General features: G+C 34.6%; 1 protein-coding gene across 1 annotated transcript in view; it reads right to left on the bottom strand.

The window, feature by feature from the left end:
* Window positions 1–2,472: 2,472 nt before the first annotated feature.
* GPC5 (glypican 5) overlaps window positions 2,473–19,554 on the bottom strand; it is a 1,282,790-nt gene continuing 1,265,708 nt past the window's right edge. The window contains exon 8 of the mRNA XM_059041775.2: window positions 2,473–3,431. Within this exon, the coding sequence (XP_058897758.1) occupies window positions 3,274–3,431 (158 nt within the window). The 3' untranslated portion in view covers window positions 2,473–3,273. The remainder of the gene's footprint in view (window positions 3,432–19,554) is intronic.

The following is a 19,554-nucleotide window of genomic DNA, read 5'->3' as shown; positions in this document are numbered from 1 at the left end:
TTTAATTAGAAAAGAACACTCCAGGCATTATTTCATTATTTGTTTGTTCCTGAACAAATAGAGGATAAAAGGCAAATCTAAGATTTTTAAAAATTATATTCTGCCACACCCTTCCTCCCTCCCTCCCTCCCTTCCTCCCTCCCTCCTGTCCCCCCTTCTTTTCTTCCTTCCTTCCTTATTTTTTATGCCATCCTTTGTCTTATGGCCAAAGAAATGTTTCAACCCTTCAGTTGCACAGAAAACAAAATGAAATTTCATGATTCTGTTATAGTTAAAAAAATGTGTGTGTGTTTTCTCATTTTTGGTAGCTGGTTTATTTTAGAGGCTGATGTGTTTGAATAGGATTTTCACATGTGGGAGAGTATTGATTGGTAGGGAAGAAAATGTTCATGTTTACATTTTTCCTTTTCACTATGCTTTTACACTAATATGCAATTTGATAATTCTACAATTAGAATTGTGCAGTTAATTGTATTTGTTTTTTAAATCCTTGTTTGGAGACTTAAATCACCTCTGAATGACTTTTATTCTAACCTCAAGATTCTTTACCACTGTTCTAGAACTATTATATCTTTTAACCAGGAATGTATATAGTTTATTTAGAGATATTACTTACCTGTCTGATTCTACTCTGACTATTTGTATGACACCAAACAAATTACATAATATTTCTAGCCTTAGTTTCCTCATTGGTAAAATGGAGGTGGTAATATTATTGGGGAGATTGTGCGTAAAAGCATTTATCATGGTATATACGCAAAGGAAAGGCCAAGTGAATGTTAGCTCAGACTGTTAACTGATTATTCCCCAATACATGCAAAACACTGGACTGTTTCAGGATGAGTTTGTATAAAAATAACTCAGAAATTCAAGAAAATTCCTTTAAGTGATCTCAGTATGTGACTCTAACTGTGTGAGTGATATTTTAAAATACATGTATATTCACCTGAATGTTATCCTTTAAGTCACCTTGAAAAGTACACATGTATTCTAACAATTTTACCATTGCTTGAGAACATTTTAGACTTTACTGATGGAAAACTCTTCCGTAGCAAATTCTGAGCCATATTAAAAACAAAAACCAAAACCTCAGTGTTATTGCTTTTATTTGACTAAAAACTGAGCCCATCCTTGAGGGGTGTGGAAGGTCAGATGAGATGTTTTATCTCATCTGAAATAGCCTTGTAAATTATAAAGAGCTGTACAAATGTAACCTGCTACAGAGTAGAATATTGAAGAATCAATAACCTCATTGAGAATATTAAAAAAGTATGCCTCAGGCTCTTCAAGAAATTCTGAAAACCTCCAAGTGTTTTGAGCTCTAGCTACACGATTATGGTATATATATATGGTCTCCTAAGTGCCTACATGGAGGTAGACAACACCCATTTGAGTATGTAAAATTTAGCTGATAAAAAATATTCATTCATACTATTGATTTTGTCACTATGCTTTTAACCCTTTCCCGTGATACCTAAAATAATCTCTTAACCGATTTTCTCCAGGTACATCTCAGACTGCTGAACCATGTTCTTCAGTTGGTTTTTCTTACTGTTGCTTCAAGGTTTGGGTCAGAAGCATTGTCGTGGCAAGCCAACTGTGACTTGGGCTGGAGTGCCACAAATGGTTGACTTCATATTACTTATTTCAGAGCTATTTAAATAAAGAGCTGAAGTTGAAATGAAAATTTAAAAAATATGTTAAGTTTGTAATATTTGGAGCATAGTGGTGCAAATGAGCTATAAGCCAAGCAGATCATAGAACACATATTAAGGTGGAATGGAAGCTTAGGAAAATGACCTCCAGAATTGGCAGGTAAAGTAACACTTCCAGTTCTGAGGCATGTTTTAACAGACAAGAAAATGTGACTGGGTGGTATAAACATAGTGTGGTTTAAGGTGACAATCAACAGATCATTTGAATAATTGAGAAACCGAGAGAGAACAGGGTTTGATCATATAGAATTTCCTCATTTGGACAGATTGATTTCATCTCGCAAATCTTTGCTGTTGATTGAGTCCCCTTCAGTTCTTTTACAGAGGTCATTTCAAATCCTTTGGATTTTTTTTTTTTAATTTTATAAGTTCAGCACTTCTCTTTTCTATTCTGTCACTTTGTACTAATTATATTTTCTGGCTATCAACTGGATGTGATACTTCTTAATAAAAGCTGACTTATCTCTTCCTCCTAAGTACAGCGATAGACACATCCTAATCAGTGCCTGCTGAGGCACCTTATCACAACTGGGAAATCAAGGACTGTGGATTAGTGGCTCTGCTAATGTGAAAATAGGAAAAGAGCTAAAACAGTGCATGCCATATTTTCTGTATTAGTACATCTCTAGATATTCATAGGAACCTTAGAAATGTATTGACAATTGTTTGTTCAATATCGAGTTTAAAAAACCGCAAATAATATTTTGAAAATGGATGAATATATCATTTTTCCAGGAGAAAATGATCAATATTCTTTAAAGTTTTCCACCAAATAATTAACAGCTTTATTAATGATATTCCTCGAGCAGGCGTGTGTTTGCAATGTAGCTAAATCCATTCGGCAAAGAGAGAAGAGGGAACAGCATCACAATGCCAAAGATGCATTTTGTATATAATGGGATACAAATCAGATGTTATCAAAATATTCAACTTTAAGGTTTGTCAGTAGCTAAGTTACAGTGGATAAAAACTATCAAGCATATTCAATGAAATTACATGAAATGCTCCTCGGCAATCTACTCTATAACTTATAGTCTTTCAGTAATTTCTTTCTATAACTTGCAAAATGGAAGAATCTCTTGAAAATGCATGCATACTACTTCCCATTGTTTGTTTTGATTCACTTAATGGAATTCTAATTCCAATATTTTAAGAAACACTATGTACTGTTTTCAGTGTCCTGAAAATATACCTTTGATTTAAACATTCTTCTTTTAAAAAGGAAGAGGTTGGAATTGAGGATAATAAAATTACAGATATACTAAATCCTTCTTATTCAAAGTCACTTCTGTGCTCTTTACATATGCAGGTTTAATATGTTAGAATTTAAGAATGTTTAAATTAGATTCAAAGAAGACATGTTTTCAAACAGTCTTTCATTTAAACGTTGATTTTTAGATACTTTGTGAACGTACCAACTTGGCTTCTAAGGTAGTGTGACATACCTTTTCATAAATATAATTGTTACATTTGAAAAGATCTCCTATTCCACTTGGAGAAAGAGAGGGGAGAAGTTAAGACTCTAATAAGACATATATATCAGGGCAGAAGTGTTCAGTTACCAAAGCCCAGGAAGTAACATCACTGCACCCATCAGAGCCAATGCCAGAGTTTCAGTTGTTGCTGTACATCCTGCTCCAGTTGTGTCTAAAGTACTACTACCGTCTGTTTGATGGATTTGCTTTACATCACTGAGGTTCATCTCATCTGGCATCCCTGTAGAGGCAAATAAGAAAAAAACAGGATGATGGATAACTAGCTCACCATGATACATCTAGAACAGCTCTTAAGCCAAATCGTGGACCCCACTGCTTTATTCTTTTTGTGTAGCATTCCCTGTGTGTTTCACCTAACTCTAAAAGATGAATATAACACATACTTCTTCTCTTCTTAAATTGGAAGGTACAGGACCTTGAATGGGAGTGTTCAGAAACTTTATAAGAACAAAGCAAAGCACTTTCCAGCTTTCTAAAGCACTTGGAATGTTTCTCTAAATGTTATTGAAGTAAAGCAATTTAATTAAAATGACCTGAGGTATAGCATTATCGTTTGTCCCAGAGATGTCACAACTGTAGGAACTGTGTGAAATCTTTTCTTATGAAAATAACACCACGTGAGGAGAAATAATTAAGTAGGACATTTTTAAGAAATAAAATTTATACAGATCATATTTTGTATTAGGCTAAACTTTGTATAGGATCCTTATTGAAATATATCAAAGAATAATAACAAATATTAAATGTTATCTTTTATACACATGCAGAGCTATGGGGATACGGGTATAGTCAATAGATCAAAGAATTTGTTAGGAACATAGATTGTGGCTTGAAGTTAGGGATGAAGTGTTTGATTAAAGAAAAAAATGTGCAAAGTTACAGACCAAGATCTAGTCACATCCTGGTTATTACTTCTGTGTGTTGTAAAACCTGACAAATTGAGGAGGAGACCAGTTCTCAAATTATTGGGAATGAAATAGTTATTTTCTTAAAGAAGTTTACCTTACTATGGTATACCTAGGGAATTACTGATTTATCAGTTACTATCTAGTGCCACCAGTGTGTAGAGACCCTAAGACTGTCTGGATTATCCCATGGCATGCCACCATCAGTCACAATTAACAAGTTTAAATTCAATGTTACTACAGCCACAAATATTGACATCGTAATTACAGTGAGACTGGAAAAACAAAGCTTCATATAAGGAAAAGTCAATATTTATGTAATTAGGTCAATACATATATATAATTCAAAGGTAAGCTCTACTGCATTTAGGGATGAGAGCATTAAAACGAAGCTCAGCTCTACTGATCTGACATATTGATTTTACAGTCTGAGCTCTTGCATTATTATTCATTGTCTGGGTACTTGTTTTGTCCTTCTGTGTCATTAGGCAAGATGAATAAACTAGCAATTCCTTTTTTTATAGGGACTGGAGTGGAGTGTGAATATTTTAGTCATGGTTTCATACTCCTTGTTATGCTAGAGTATAACAAGGAGCTATGCAGACTCTAGGCAATTAAAATTTTTTTTCCAAGATAACTACATAAATTTGAGCTTTAAGGGATTTACTTTTCTTTTTAAAAGCACTGTGAGGAAGTGCCTGGATTGGATTCATGAATAACTTTTCCTTATACCTTCCTGAGCTGGTATTTTCCTCATTCATTCATGAGCCAGGCACTGGTCTGGGTTCAGGGGGTACCATGGTGAGTTCAGGTATGAAAACAGAAACATGTTAAATCTTCTGCCTGGATATCCCATCTTCAGTCAGGTGCCATTTTAACATCAGAGGTAGAGATCTGATAGTTCTAAGGATGATGGTCCCTTGAGATAAGAATTATATGAAAAGAAAAAAGATCCCTTGAGGAAAGGAATTTAATTAACTAAGTGTGTAAATTATACCAAAGCTCAACCAAAGACCCATAAAAGAAAAATTGGTTTGGAGATTTCTCACATTAATAAACAAAAATGAAGTAATTTAAAATAACCTTTTCTACACATAATAGTGACATACAAAGATGACAATAAATTCATATTTCTGCCTTTGGTGGCTTACAGTCTGGCGGGGGAAGACAGATAGCCATGCTATTACAAAAACAAATGTAATATTAAAACTCAGGCACATGCCTAATGGTTGGTGCTATGAAGTGATACAATATTACACAAGATGAGGTATCAGTTATATACCGTCTTGTTGACAAAGGCAGGACAGAGAGGCGATGACAGCCAGTTTGGCAAGGATTAACCCTTTATCAAGGAAGATTGCCAAAATATACCAAAAGTGTTTAAAATGTACACTCACCTAGACCCCAAAGTTCCACTTTAATGGAGAAATTCCAGGGGAATAATTTTTTAAATATGCACATATTTATTCACGAAATGTTAATCTGTGCATTGTTAATGCCATTAAGTGTCCATTAGTAGAGAACTAGGTTAAGAAAAGTATATTCACTTATTTTAAAAGATTCAAAAATTAGATATTGGTACAGAAAAATGTTTTAATATAATTTTATACACATACTTTCATGGTCTTTAAGAATCTTTGAACTCTGTTAGTCTATGGCTGCCTTTCTTTGAGAGTATGGAATCTGTCATTAATTTCTATATTTACCTAGTAAGCACTTAGTAATAACTAGGTGAATGAATAAATTGATGAATTTAATCCAGGGCGTAGAATTACAAAACTGTAAAAATACATTTCTCCAATTCAGTTTGATCCCACCCCAGTTTTATTGAGATATAATAGATATATAACATTATGTAAGTTTGTGTATAATATGTAGACTTGATGTACTTACATATTGCAAAATGATTACCACCATAGTGTTACCTAATGTCTCCATTATGTCACATAATTATCATTTCTTTTTCTTGGTGAGAAGATTTGAGATCTACTCACTTAGCACTTTCGAGTATATAATTCAGTATTAGCCACTGTAATCATCATGCTCTACATTAGCTATCCAGAACTTATTTATCTTATAACTGGAAGTTTGTACCATTTGAACAACATCTCATGTCCCCCCCCACATCCCAGTCCTTGGCAGTCACGAATCTACTCTGTTTCTATGAGTTTGGCTTTTTTAAAGTTATACCTATAAGTGATATAATACGGTATTTTTCTTTCTCTGTCTGACTTATTTCACTTGGTATAATGCCCCAAAACTTCATCTAAGTAGTAGCAAATGGCTGGGTTTTCTTTTTTCTCAGGGCTGAATAATATTCTATTGTTTTTATATACAATACATCTTTATTCATTCATTCATTGACAACTGTTAGGCTGTTTCCATATCTTGGCTATTGTGATTAATGCTGCAATGAACATGGGAGTGCAGATATCTCTTCAAGATCCGGTCTTCATTTCTTCTGGGTATATACCCAGATGTGGAATTCCTAGATCATATGGTAATTCCATATTTTAATTTTTTAGGGAAACTTCATACTGTTTTCCATAGTGGCTGTACCAATTTAAATTCCCACAAAGAGTGCACAAGTGTTCCCCTTTCTCCACATCCTTGTCAACACTTATCATTTGTCTTTTTTGATAATAGCCATTCTAACAGGTGTGAGGTGATATCTCATTATTTCTGTTTGTTTGTTTTTGGGTTTTTTTTTTTTTTTGACTGTACAATGCAGCATGTGGGATCTTAGTTCCCTGACCAGGAATTGAACCCGTGCCCCCTGTAGTGGAAGCACAGAGTCTTAACTACTGGACCACCAGGGAAGTCTCTGTGGTTTTGATTTGTACTTTCCTGATAATTTGTGCTGTTGAGCATCTTTTCATGTACCTGTTCCCCATTTGTATATCTTTGGAAAAGTGTCTATTTAGTTTCTCAAATTCAGTCTCTTTTAATATAAAGGCATAGAATTATATTACAGCAACACCAAGTGTAGAATAAAATATTAGAATTAGATGTGAACTTAGAATTTTCATCTAAGAAGAAAAGTGGTGAATGTAATGGAAAAGATTCAGTATGAGAATATTAACTTAGCCAATACTTGTTAAATAAAGTTGCTATGGATCTTGTTATGTTAAATAAAAACTATTACCCTTGGTGATTACTTGCTGGACTTGGATGATCATTTATACCAAAATCAGTCATACTGGCAGGACATTTAGGAGTCTAATAAATCTGATACGGCTTATATAACAATTTACCAATTTTATTAGTGATTATTCCATTCTTATCTCCCAGGAAATATGATTGATAGTTCCACCCAGGCTATTGAGTCACTTGAATCTAGGATACATCCTGAAAAATGCTGAGTAATTTTCCAGTTTTCCTTGGGGGCTTCCATGTAATCCAATAACAAAAGCAGAGTAATTATATTTTTGAAGAGAAAAGGTCCATGGTAATCATGAACACCCTAACTGAAGGTGATCTCTGTGATTACATATCTGACTTTCAGACAGTCTGACTACTAAATGGGGCTATTCTCATGAGAACCTCTTCCGTTCTCTATGGACAAATGTCTGAGATTTATTTACAGTCCCATTGGTCAACCCTTTATAGCCATGAGTAGTCTTCCTTTTTCACAACTGTGTAAGAATAATGAAGTAATTATAATTGCTAATAAATTAAACAATGGATTAAAACATTAATGGGAGATTCTGACTATAAACCAAAGTTTACTTTAAAGTAATATGATGTATTGAGATATTTCAGCTCTGGGTAATGTTGGGTATTGTTATTTATTTGTTACTGCATCAAATGAATTATCGGTTATTCTCCAATAATTAATGATAAATAGATTGTATTTTTCAGGATAGAGTTTGTAGAAGAGAAAATATTGCTTGGATATTTTTTCAGTTCCTGATGCTATTTTTTTTAACACCTTTATTGGAGTATAATTGCTTTACATTGTTGGTTTCTGCTGTATAACAAAGTGAATTGACTATACATATACATATATCCCCATATCACCTCTCTCTTGCATCTCCCTCCGACCCTCCTTACCCCACCCCTCTAGGTGGTCAAAAAGCACCGAGATGATCTCCCTGTGCTATGCGGCTGCTTCCCACTAGCTATCTATTTTACATGTGGTAGTGTACATAGGTCAATGTCACTCTCTCACTTCATCTCAGCTTACCTTTCCCCATCCCTGTGTCCTCACATCCATTATAGACATCTGCATCTTTATTCCTGTCCTGCCCCTAGGTTCTTCAGAAACTTTTTTTTTTTTTTTAGATTCCATATATATATGGTATTTGTTTTTCTCTTCCTGACTTACTTCACTCTGTATGACAGACTCTAGGTCCATCCACCTCACTACAAAAAACTCAATTTCGTTTCTTTTTATGGCTGAGTAATATTCCATTGTATATGTGTGCCACATATTTATCCATTCATCTGTCGATGGACACTTAGGTTGCTTAGATGTCCTGGCTATTGTAAATAGAGCTGCAATGAACATTGTGGTACATGACTCTTTTTGAATTATGGTTTTCTTAAAGTATATGCCCAGTAGTGGGATTGCTGGGTCATATGGTAGTTCTATTTTTAGTTTTTTAAGGAACCTCCATAATGTTCTCCATAGTGGCTGTATCAATTGACATTTCTACCAGCAGTGCAAGAGGATTCCCTTTTCTCCACACTGTCTCCAGAATTGATTGATTGTAGATTTTTTGTTGATGGCCATTCTGACCAGTGTGAGGTGATACCTCATTGTAGTTATTATTTGCATTTCTCTGATGATCAGTGATGTTGAGCATCCTTTCATGTGTTTGTTGGTAATCTGTATACATTCTTTGGAGAAATGTCTGTTTAGGTCTTCTGCCCATTTTTGGATTGAGTTGTTTGTTTTTTTGATATTGAGCTGCTTGTAAATTTTGGAGATTAATCCTTTGCCAGGTGCTTCGTTTGCAAATATTTTCTCCCATTCTGAGGGTTGTCTTTTCATCTTGTTTATGGTTTCCTTTGCTGTGCAAAAGCTTTGAAGTTTCATTAGGTTCCATTTGTTTATTTTTGTTTTTATTTCCATTTCTCTAGGAGGTGGGTCAGAAAGGATCTTACTGTGATTTATGTCAAAGTGTGTTCTTCTTATGTTTTCCTCTAAGAGTTTGATAGTGTCTGGCCTTACATTTAGGCCTTTAATCCATTTTGAGTTTATTTTTGTGTATGGTGTTAGGGAGTGTTCTAATTTCATTCTTTTACATGTAGCTGTCCAGTTGTCCCAGCACCACTTATTGAAGAGGCTATATTTTCTCCATTGTATATTCTTTCCTCCTTTATCAAAGGTAAGTTGACCATATGTGTGTGGGTTTACTTCTGGGCTTTCTATCTTTTTCCATTGATCTATATTTCTGTATTTTTGCCAGTACCATACTGTCTTGTTTACTGTAGCTTTGTAGTATAGTTTGAAGTTCAGGAACCTGATTCCTCCAGCTCCATTTTTCTTTCTCAAGATTGCTTTGGTTATTTTGGGTCTTTTGTGTTTCCATACAAGTTGTGAAAAGTTTTTGTTCTGGTTCTGTGAAAAGTGCCATTGGTAGTTTGATAGGGATTGTATTGAATCTGTAGATTGCTTTGGGTAGTAGAGTCATTTTCCCAGTGTTGATTGATTCTTCCAATCCAAGAACATGGTATATCTCTCCATCTGTTGGTATCACCTTTAATTTCTTTCATCAGTGTCTTATAGTTTTCTGCATACAGGTCTTTTGTCTCATTAGGTAGGTTTATCCCTAGGTATTTTATTCTTTCTGCTGCAGTGGTAAATGGGAGTGTTTTCTTAATTTCATTCTCAGATATTTCATCATTAGTGTATAAGAATGCCAGAGATTTCTGTGCATTAATTTTGTATCCTGCTACTTTACCAAATTCATTGATTAGCTCTAGTAGTTTTCTGGTAACATCTTAAGGTTCTCTATGTATAGTATCATGTCATCTGCAGACAGTGACAGCTTTACTTCTCCTTTCCTGATTTAGATTCCTTTTATTATTTTTCTTCTCTGATTGCTGTGGCTAAAACTTTCAAAACTATGTTGAATAATAGTGGTGACAGTGGGCAACCTTATCTGTTCCTGATCATAGTGGAAATGTTTCAGTTTCTCACCAGTGAGAGCTATGCTGGTTGTGGGTTTGTCATATATAGCCTTTATTATGTTGAGGTAGGTTCCCTCTGTGCCTACTTTCTGGAGAGCATTGTTCATAAATGGGTGTTGAGTTTTGTCGAAAGCTTTTTCTGCATCTGTTGAGATGATCTTATGGTTTTTATCCTTCAGTTTATTAATATGCAGTATCACATTGATTGATTTGCATATACTGAAGAATCTTTGCATTGCTGGGATAAACCCCATTTGATCATGGTGTATGATCCTTTTAATGTGCTGCTGGATTCTGTTTGCCTGTATTTTGTTGAGGATTTTTGCATCTATGTTCTTCAGTGACATTGGTCTGTAGTTTTCTTTTTTTGTGACGTCTTTGTCTGGTTTTGATATCAGGGTGATGGTGACCTCGTAGAATGAGTTTGGGAGTGTTCCTCCCTCTGCTATCTTTTGGAAGAGTTTGAGAAGGATGGGTGTTGGCTCTTCTGTAAATGTTTGATGGAATTTGCCTGTGAATCATCTGGGCCTGGGCTTTTGTTTGTTCGACGATTTTTAATCACAGTTTCAATTTCAGTGCTTGTGATTGGTCTGTTTATATTTTCTATTTTTTCCTGGTTCAGTCTCGGAAGGGTGTACTTTTCTAAGAATTTGTCCATTTCTTCCAGGTTGTCCATTTTATTGGCATATAGTTGCTTATAGTAATCGCTCATGATCCTTTGTATTTCTGCAGTGTCAGTTGTTACTTCTCCTTTTTCATTTCTAATTCCATTGAGTTGAGTCTTCTCTCTTTTTTTCTGGATGAGTCTGGCTAATGGTTTATCAATTTTTTTTATCTTCTCAGAGAATGAGCTTTTAGTTTTATTGATCTTTGCTGTTGTTTCCTTAATTTCTTTTTCATCTGATTTTTATGATTTCTTTCCTGCTGCTAACTTTGGGGTTTTTTTGTTCTTTTTTCTCTAATTGTTTTAGGTGTAAGGTTAGGTGTTTATTTGAGATTTTTCTTGTTTCTTGAGGTAGGTTTGCATTTCTATAAACTTCCCTCTTAGTACTGTTTTGCTGCTTTTGGTTTTGGGTTGTTGTGTTTTCATTGTCATTTGTTTCTATCTTTTTAATTTCCTCTTTGATTTCTTCAGTCATCTCTTGGTTATTTAGTAGCATATTGTTTAGCCTCCATGTGTTTGTATTTTTTAGTGTTTTTACTGTAATTGATATCAAGCCTCATAACGTTGTGGTCAGAAAAGATACTTGTTATGATTTCAATTTTCTTAAATTTACCAAGGCTTGATTTGTGACCCAAGATATGGTCTATCTTGGAGATTGTTCCATGAGCACTGTTGTTTTTGGATGGAATGTCCTATAAATATTATTTAAGTCCATCTTCTTAATATGTCATTTATAGCTTGTGTTCCCTTATTTATTTTCATTTTGGGTGATCTGTCCATTGGTGAGTTGGGGTATTAAAGACCCCTACTATGATTGTGTTACTGTCAATTTCCCCTTTTATGGCTGTTAGCATTTGCCTCATGTATTGAGGTACTTGTATATTGGGTGCACAAATATTTACAATTGTTATCTCTTCTTCTTGGATTGATCCCTTGATCATCATGTAGTGTCCTTCTTTGTCTCTTGTAATAGTCTTTATTTTAAAGTCTATTTTGTCTGATATGAGAATTGCTACTCCAGCTTTCTTCTGATTTCCATTTGCATGGAATATCTTTTTCCATCCCCTCACTTTCAGTCTGTATATATCCCTAGGTCTGAAGTGGGTCTCTTGTAGACAGCATATATATGGGTCTTGTTTTTGTATCCATCCAGTGAGCCTCTGTCTTTTGGTTGGAGTATTTAATCCATATACATTTAAGTTAGATATCAATATGTATGTTCCCCTTACCATTTTCTTAATTGTTTTGTGTTTGTTATTGTAGGTCTCTCCTTCTCTTATGTTTCCTTCCTAGAGAGGTTCCATTAACCTTTTTTGTAAAGCTGGTTTGGTGGTGCTGAATTCTCTTAGCTTTTACTTGCCTGTAAATTTTTTAATTCCTCTGTCAAACCTGAATGAGATCCTTGCTAGGTAGAGTAATGTTTGGTTGCAGGTTTTTCCCTTTCATCACTTTAAATATGTCCTGCTACTCTCTTCTGGCTTGCAGAGTTTCTGCTGAAAGATCAGATGTTAACCTTATGGTGATTCCTTTGTATGTTATTTGTTGCTTTTCCCTTGCTGCTTTTAATATTTTTTCTTTGTATTTAATTTTTGATAGTTTGATTAATATGTGTCTTGGCATGTTTCTCCTTGGATTTATCCTGTATGGGACTCTGTGTTTCCTGGACTAGACTGAATCTTTCCTTTCTCATATTAGGGAAGTTTTCAAGTATAATATTTTCAAATATTTTCTCAGTCCCTTTCTTTTTCTCTTCTTCTTTGGAACCACTATAATTCGAATTTTGGTGTGTTTAATGTTGTCCCAGGGGTCTCTGAGACTATCTTAAATTCTTTTCTTTCTTTTTTCTTTATTCTGCTCTGCCGTAGTTATTTCTATTATTTTATCTTCCAGGTCACTTATCTCTTCTTCTACCTCGGTTTTTGGGCTATTTACCCTTCTATAGAATTTTAAATTTCATTTACTGTGTTGTTCATCACTGTCTGTTTGCTCTTTAGTTTTTCAGGTCTCTGTTAAACGTTTCTTGTATTTTCTCCATTCTTTTTCCAAGATTTTGGATCATCTTTACTATCAGTACTCTCAATTCTTTTTCAGGTAGACTGCCTATTTCCTCTTCATTTGTTTGTTCTGGTGGGTTTTTACCTTGCTCCTTCATCTGCTGTGTATTTCTCTGTCTTCTCATTTTTCTTAACTTACTGTGTTTGGGGTCTCCTTTTCACAGGTTCGTGTTCCCATTGTTTTTGGTGTCTGCATACTGTGGGTATGGTTGGTTCAGTGGGTTGTGTAGGTTTCCTCGTGGCAGAGACTAGTGCCTGTGTTCTTATGGATGAGGCTGGATCTTGTCTTTCTGGTGGGCAAGACTACATCTGGTGGTGTGTTTTGGGGTGTCTGTGAACTTCTTATGATTTTAGGCAACCTCTCTGCTAATCGGTGGGGTTGTTTTCTTGTCTTGCTAGTTGTTTGGCATGGGGTGTCCAGTACTGGAGCTTGCTAGTTGTTGAGTTGAGCTGGATCTTAGCCTTGAGATGGAGATCTGTGGCAGAGCTCTCACTGACTGATATTACATGGAGCCAGAAGGTCTCTGGTGGACCAATGTCCTGAACTTGGCTTTCCCACCTCAGAGGCTCAGGCCTGACACCCAGCCAGAGCACCAAGACTCTATCAGCCACACGGCCAAGTATGTGGGGAATTTCTTGCCTTTTGGGAATTCTGAGGCTTTCTGCCAGTGTTCAGTAGGTGTTCTGTAGGAGTTGTTCCACATGTAGATGTATTTTTGATGTATTTTGGGGGAGGAGGGTGATCTCCACTTCTTACTCCTCCATCATCTTGAAGGTCCTCTTCCCCTGATGTTATTTTGTATTCCATAATGATCATCCAGAACTTTTTCCTTAGTTTGTTTTATTGATTTTTGAAGACTTTAGAAAGGAAACATATGTCTCATATGAAAAAAAGCCAAATTATTTTAAGCTATTTTTTAATATTACTATTGTGGTTTTTTTAAACGATTATTGTGAAATTTCTTCTAGAAATTTATCAATAGAAAGTTTAAAATGCCATTCTTTGTGCAACTGGTAATAAAAAACAAATTATAAAAGTAAGTCTATTAAATATACTAGTCCTCAATTATATACTACAGACCTTAGTTATAAGAATTTACAGGTATTGGAACTATTATAATTAATGCTTCTGAAAATTATTTTTAAAGAGTGTAAGACTTATCAAATATTCCTAGTTAATCACAAAATATTTGTAGTTCCTCAGTTAGTAATAATATAGGGTTAAACACTACTAAAAATTAAGATAATAAAATATCTATACCTAGAAACATAGTAGTAATAGTCAATGGTATCAAAAATAGAAAGATTTTAAAGCACTCAGAGATAGGACAGGTTCCTTTGAAAAGAAAAAAAAAATAACTGTATTGTATTAATTTTCAAGAGCAATAATAGAAGTTAAAATTTTAAAAATTTTCTAATTATGAAAGAATATATAATTCTATAAAGAGTTAAAGTATATGGAAGAAATAAAGGTAAAAGTAATGGTATTTTAACAAAAAGTGTTTTTAATACTCCCCAAACAATTCTAAAATCATTGTTCAAGAATATATGTAAAAATGTAAGAAAATAAGCACAAATAAAGGAATGGGATGAACATTATAATAGTGTTCAAAATAATTGGCAAACATCTTGGTTACTATATATAAGTGTGTTGGTTAAGAAAACAACAGCAAAATGGTTAATTTAGATATAATTTTAAGAGATATAATTAAAATACTTGAAAGCAATTGTTAAAACATTCTAAAGTATTTGTATGTTTGGGAAGAAATGAGAAATATCAACTTAAGGTTTTGTCAAGACCACTATGTATTTTAATGAATGTTAAAAATTCAAGTCTAAGAACTTAAAAATTTCGTATGGAATATATATGTTCCTAATCCATTAAGGCAAAGAGGATTAATAAAATTTAATGGAAGTCAGAAAAGAATAAACACACAAACAAATATGCCTGGCAAATAGAAAGCACAAAATCAGATGTTAGAACAATATGCAAATAATTTAGTAATCTCGAAATGAAATGAATAAAATTAGAAAAGAGACAGTTTGGATTTCAAAAGAAATTTAGCAGCATAACAAAATGTTACATAAAGGGTTAGAGTAAATGTTTGCAAAAACACACTTCAAGCAAATAATAACCAAAAGAAAGGTGATGTCATTATATTAATAAAAGATAAAATAGGTTTTGAGCTTTAAAAAGGATAAAGAAAGTCTTTACATAATAACAAAAGAAATAATTCGACATATAGATATAACAATTCTGAGCCTAATTTACCTTAGCATATTCTCAAAATAAATCGATATTAATAAAGGAAAATAATTGGGTAACATAATAAAGCAAAATGGACACATACACATTCAGTGGGGGATTTTAACCCTACTATCTTATTAATTAATAGCTCAGGCAGACGAAAATTAGTGAAGATATGGATGACTTAGTCATCAGAACCTTTGGGGCAAGGAAAGGAGAACTCCATTGCCTTCTAGCCTTGGTTCTAGTAACTATCCTAGTATCTCTTTGCCCTACATCCCCATTCCTTCACATGCAGAGAGAACAGATTGCATTGATTCCTAAGTTGGGAAGAAGAGCCAGAATGCTGAGCTTTTGGATTTCTCATCCTCTTTTGGATTTGCTTGCCCACAGTAAGGATGCATTCTTCCTGCTCTTTACCATGGCATAAGTTGAAGTCACCTTTTATTGCAGGGAGGACCTGTAATTTTCTAGCTATGCTTCTGACTTGACAGTAATTCTTGGATGAAATAATAGGTGTCATATGTCAGGACATTCTCTAGTCCAGCTTTTAACAATAAAATGTTTTTATCTGTCTGATATGTGTGCTTATATTTTAATTGGTTCTAACCTCAGAAGAAGAATAAAGGAGTATTATTTATTACACTAGCTCCAAATACAAACTTTCACAAACTTGGTCCAATAAACAAATAAATAAAGCTAGCTAGCCAGATTAGATAGCATCATGCAGTTAATGACTAGTGGATATAATGTGTAAATATTCTTTTAAAACATACCTAAGACATTAATAAAAGTGATCACATAGCAGGGTACAAAGCAAATATCAACAACTAACAAGGAATTTTAAACAAAGAATATGAATTCTTTGACAGTAACACAATAAAATTCAATGTCAAAACTAAAGGAGAACCATGATCCCTACAGCAAACCTTATCTAAGGACATAAAACAAGACCTAAATAAATAGATGTATCAAGTTCACAGATGAGAAGATTTAAGTTTATATTGTGTCTCTTTCGCTGTATTCTGAAATTCCATCATGATGTCCCTTGGTGTGGGTCTATTGAATCCATTGTTCTGAGCATTCAGTGACCCTTTCTACCTAGAAACTCATGTCCATCTGAGGAAATGTTCTTGAATTTGTATTGATGATTTCCAGTCTACCATTTTCTCTGTTGTGTCTAGGTGTCCCATTATTTAATTGTTGGATTTCTGGAAGGTGTCCTCTGCTTCCCTCTTCCAATTCCCATCATTTTACTCTAGTTTCTAGGGGATTTCTTAAACTTAAGTCTTTTTTTGAGGTTTTCATTCTTGTATTCAGATTTTAGATTTACTAAACTTGATATTTTTCCCTCTAAATATCCCTTTTGTTTTTGTTTGTCTTCTTAGACCTTATTAAGATGATAATTACAGTATTTTTTCAAAGTTTTCTTCAAAGTTCTTTCAAAGTTTTTTCAAATTCTCTTCTCTCTGCAGTCTATAATACAAATTACTTGCTTGTGGATATGGCTTTTCATGTTACTCACTTAGATAAGTGGTAATCCCTGATTCATGGTTATGTGCTAATACTTAAGAGTAGGAAGTGAAAATTTAGTTAGAACTCTGAGTGTGTGAATGGGGTTCTGTAATTAGTAGACAAATGTGGTCTTGTTTACATGTCTGTTGGTGAAACTACCTGTCAGTAGGATAGGGTAGCTCAGGCTGAAAAAAACAAATGCCTCCAAAGTATTGGTAGCAATGTCTACTGCCAGTTGAGGTAACTCTGCATTGTAACTTAGGACCTCACCTCCATATCCACACATCCTTCCATGATCACCACAACATGGGGAAATGGGTGAAGAAACAAATTGGCAATTATAAGCCTCCATCTGGATGGGGTACATGACACTTCTGCTCACTAGGTTTATTGGACAAAGCTAATTACATGACTGTCTCTAACCTCAAGGGACAGGGATGTGTAGTCCTACTATGTGCACAAAGGGGACAAGACACAGAAATATTGCAAACCAGAAGTCATTTCTATCAAGTCCCCTTTAACTGTCTTTATTTGTTTCTTCTTAAGCTAGGTCTTCTCAGCAAAGATCTTACAATATCTTACCTAAGAGTAATTCCCTGCCTGCAAGAACTCTGGGAGCCAACTGGGAGTAGGGTTGGGGGAGGGTATAGGTTTCAACCTATTCATTATAGGTAGATAGGTATATATATATATATATATATATATATATATATATATATATATATATATATATATATATTTGCCAAGTATTATTTTTGAGAATAATACTTCTGCTTTCAACTGTGCCTGGCATTCCCCAGTCCAGAGACACTTTCCAGATTATACTTCCTGTAGCATACTGACTTATGGGAGAAACATACACCTACTGGTCAGGAGTGGAGGAAGAAATCATGGAATGGTACAGCTATTGACTAGTCCTTCTTTTGTGGATCCTCTTCTGTCAACCCCTTCTTACCAGAAGTGACAGATGATGCCTATTCCTGTCTCTTTTGAGGATTCCATTGAGCAAATTGGGTTGGTTCTCTGCTTTCTTCATTGGTGCTTGGGAGTTGGCTTCCCTGGGTGTCCTACATTAGGCACTACTCATCCATTTGCTTTCTGGCTTCCAAATGTTGTTATCAAACTTCTTCAGTTTCCTCTGCTCTCAGTAAATTTAGATTTTTGTTAAAAAAATTCTTATAATGTATTTTAGTGGAGTGGCAGGAGGGAATAAAATTAAATGTGTTTGATCAATCTGTCATCTTGAAGGCAACTAGCTGAGCATTTCCAGCATCTGGCCACTGAAGCTCCATCTTGACTCTCTGGGTAAGTCTATGTCTCTTCAGCTCATTCCCACTGGTGTAGTTCAGGTTGTTCTGGTTGATCAGTGTTCCTGCTGCTAACTATTTTTGATGACCATCCCTGATAGGGTGATTATTTTCATTAAAAGTACTGAGCTGTGTTGCATTTTGGCCAGGAAGCTTAGCAGTAAAGCATGACTGTTCCCTCCCCACTGATAGTAAATAGTGCAAAACTGCCTTATGGAAGAATGATTGAATGCACACTGGAAGATTGGAAGGCAGGTTATTTTGCCTCTGCATTGCCTAATCCAGGGTGCATTTGCTGTATAATATTGTAAAGATTGGTAAATATGCCAGAAGGCCTAGCTGGCTATAGAGCTATGGGGATAATTGGAAAATTGAGACTTGCCATAATTTGGGCCCTTTAAATATTTTCTTTTATTTGGACTTTTTTGTTGGACCCATAATACATATATTTAAGATACTGGGTTAGGCATTGATTAAATAGATGACATTTCACTTACTAGTGGTTGCTAAAAATCAGCTGCAGCAAGTAAAATATGAACACTGATAAGGAGACAGTTTTTCTCACAATGAAATGTGAAAATTAACTTCAGACAAAATTTGCCTGTTTTACTTCAGTAAGTGAAGAATATTAAGTAGCTAATCCTTAGAGCCTAAAAAAATTGTCAAAATGTCTAAGAATGTTGTGCAAGATAGATTGTGAAGCTTATTACATTTATTAAATGGAAATGAATTATCTTGGCTTGCATATCTGATTCACCATGTGTATTATAAATCAATATGTTTAACTTAGTATTTCAAGCCCTAAATACTTTGTATGTTATTTTTTAAGAAGAAATTCCATTGGCCCAAGGGATAGCTAAACAAAATATAGGGAACTAGCCATTGCCATCATCCCTGAGAAGAATATCAATGTTATTCATGAAAATATCCACAAAACACAGCACACGTGAGGACAAGTACTTTGGTTGTGGAGGATGGCTGTCTGCTCACCCTCGTGGTATTCTCAATCAGATGTTTGTATTTAGATGGGACAATGTAACATTTTAAAGTATGTTATTTGCTCTACTTTGGGTTGACAAGACATTATGAAAATAACAAGGCGTGTGTGAGGAGGGAAGACTCTCATACTGAAAGCAGGGTAATTATGCGGATGTTGAAAATTACAGGATCACCTTCCCTGACCCTGTATGGAAATGCATCCGTTCTTGCATTATATCTCCTAGAATAAATAACCTCAATACTCGTTCTCTCTCAAACCCACAATTCATTGTTGTCCCAGTGTCTAATTCCATGTGATATATTCTAATAAGTGGCATAGTTTTCCAACCACTGTAAGTCTTCTGGCATAAACGTTTCTGACAACAATCATGTCAATTCTTTCTGTCCTTGTCTCTATCTGTTGTCCAGTTAGAAATACTGCTGTGTTTTTACCCTAGGTGTGTGTATGCTTTCTTGTCATCATTACTCAGCTTAAGGCTGGTTAAACATATATATCTATATCACTTATATTTA

The sequence above is a fragment of the Kogia breviceps genome, chromosome 16 (genome assembly GCF_026419965.1).
Source record: "Kogia breviceps isolate mKogBre1 chromosome 16, mKogBre1 haplotype 1, whole genome shotgun sequence".
Taxonomy (NCBI): Eukaryota; Metazoa; Chordata; class Mammalia; order Artiodactyla; family Physeteridae; genus Kogia; species Kogia breviceps.
This window is presented reverse-complemented; position numbering and strand designations above follow the sequence as displayed.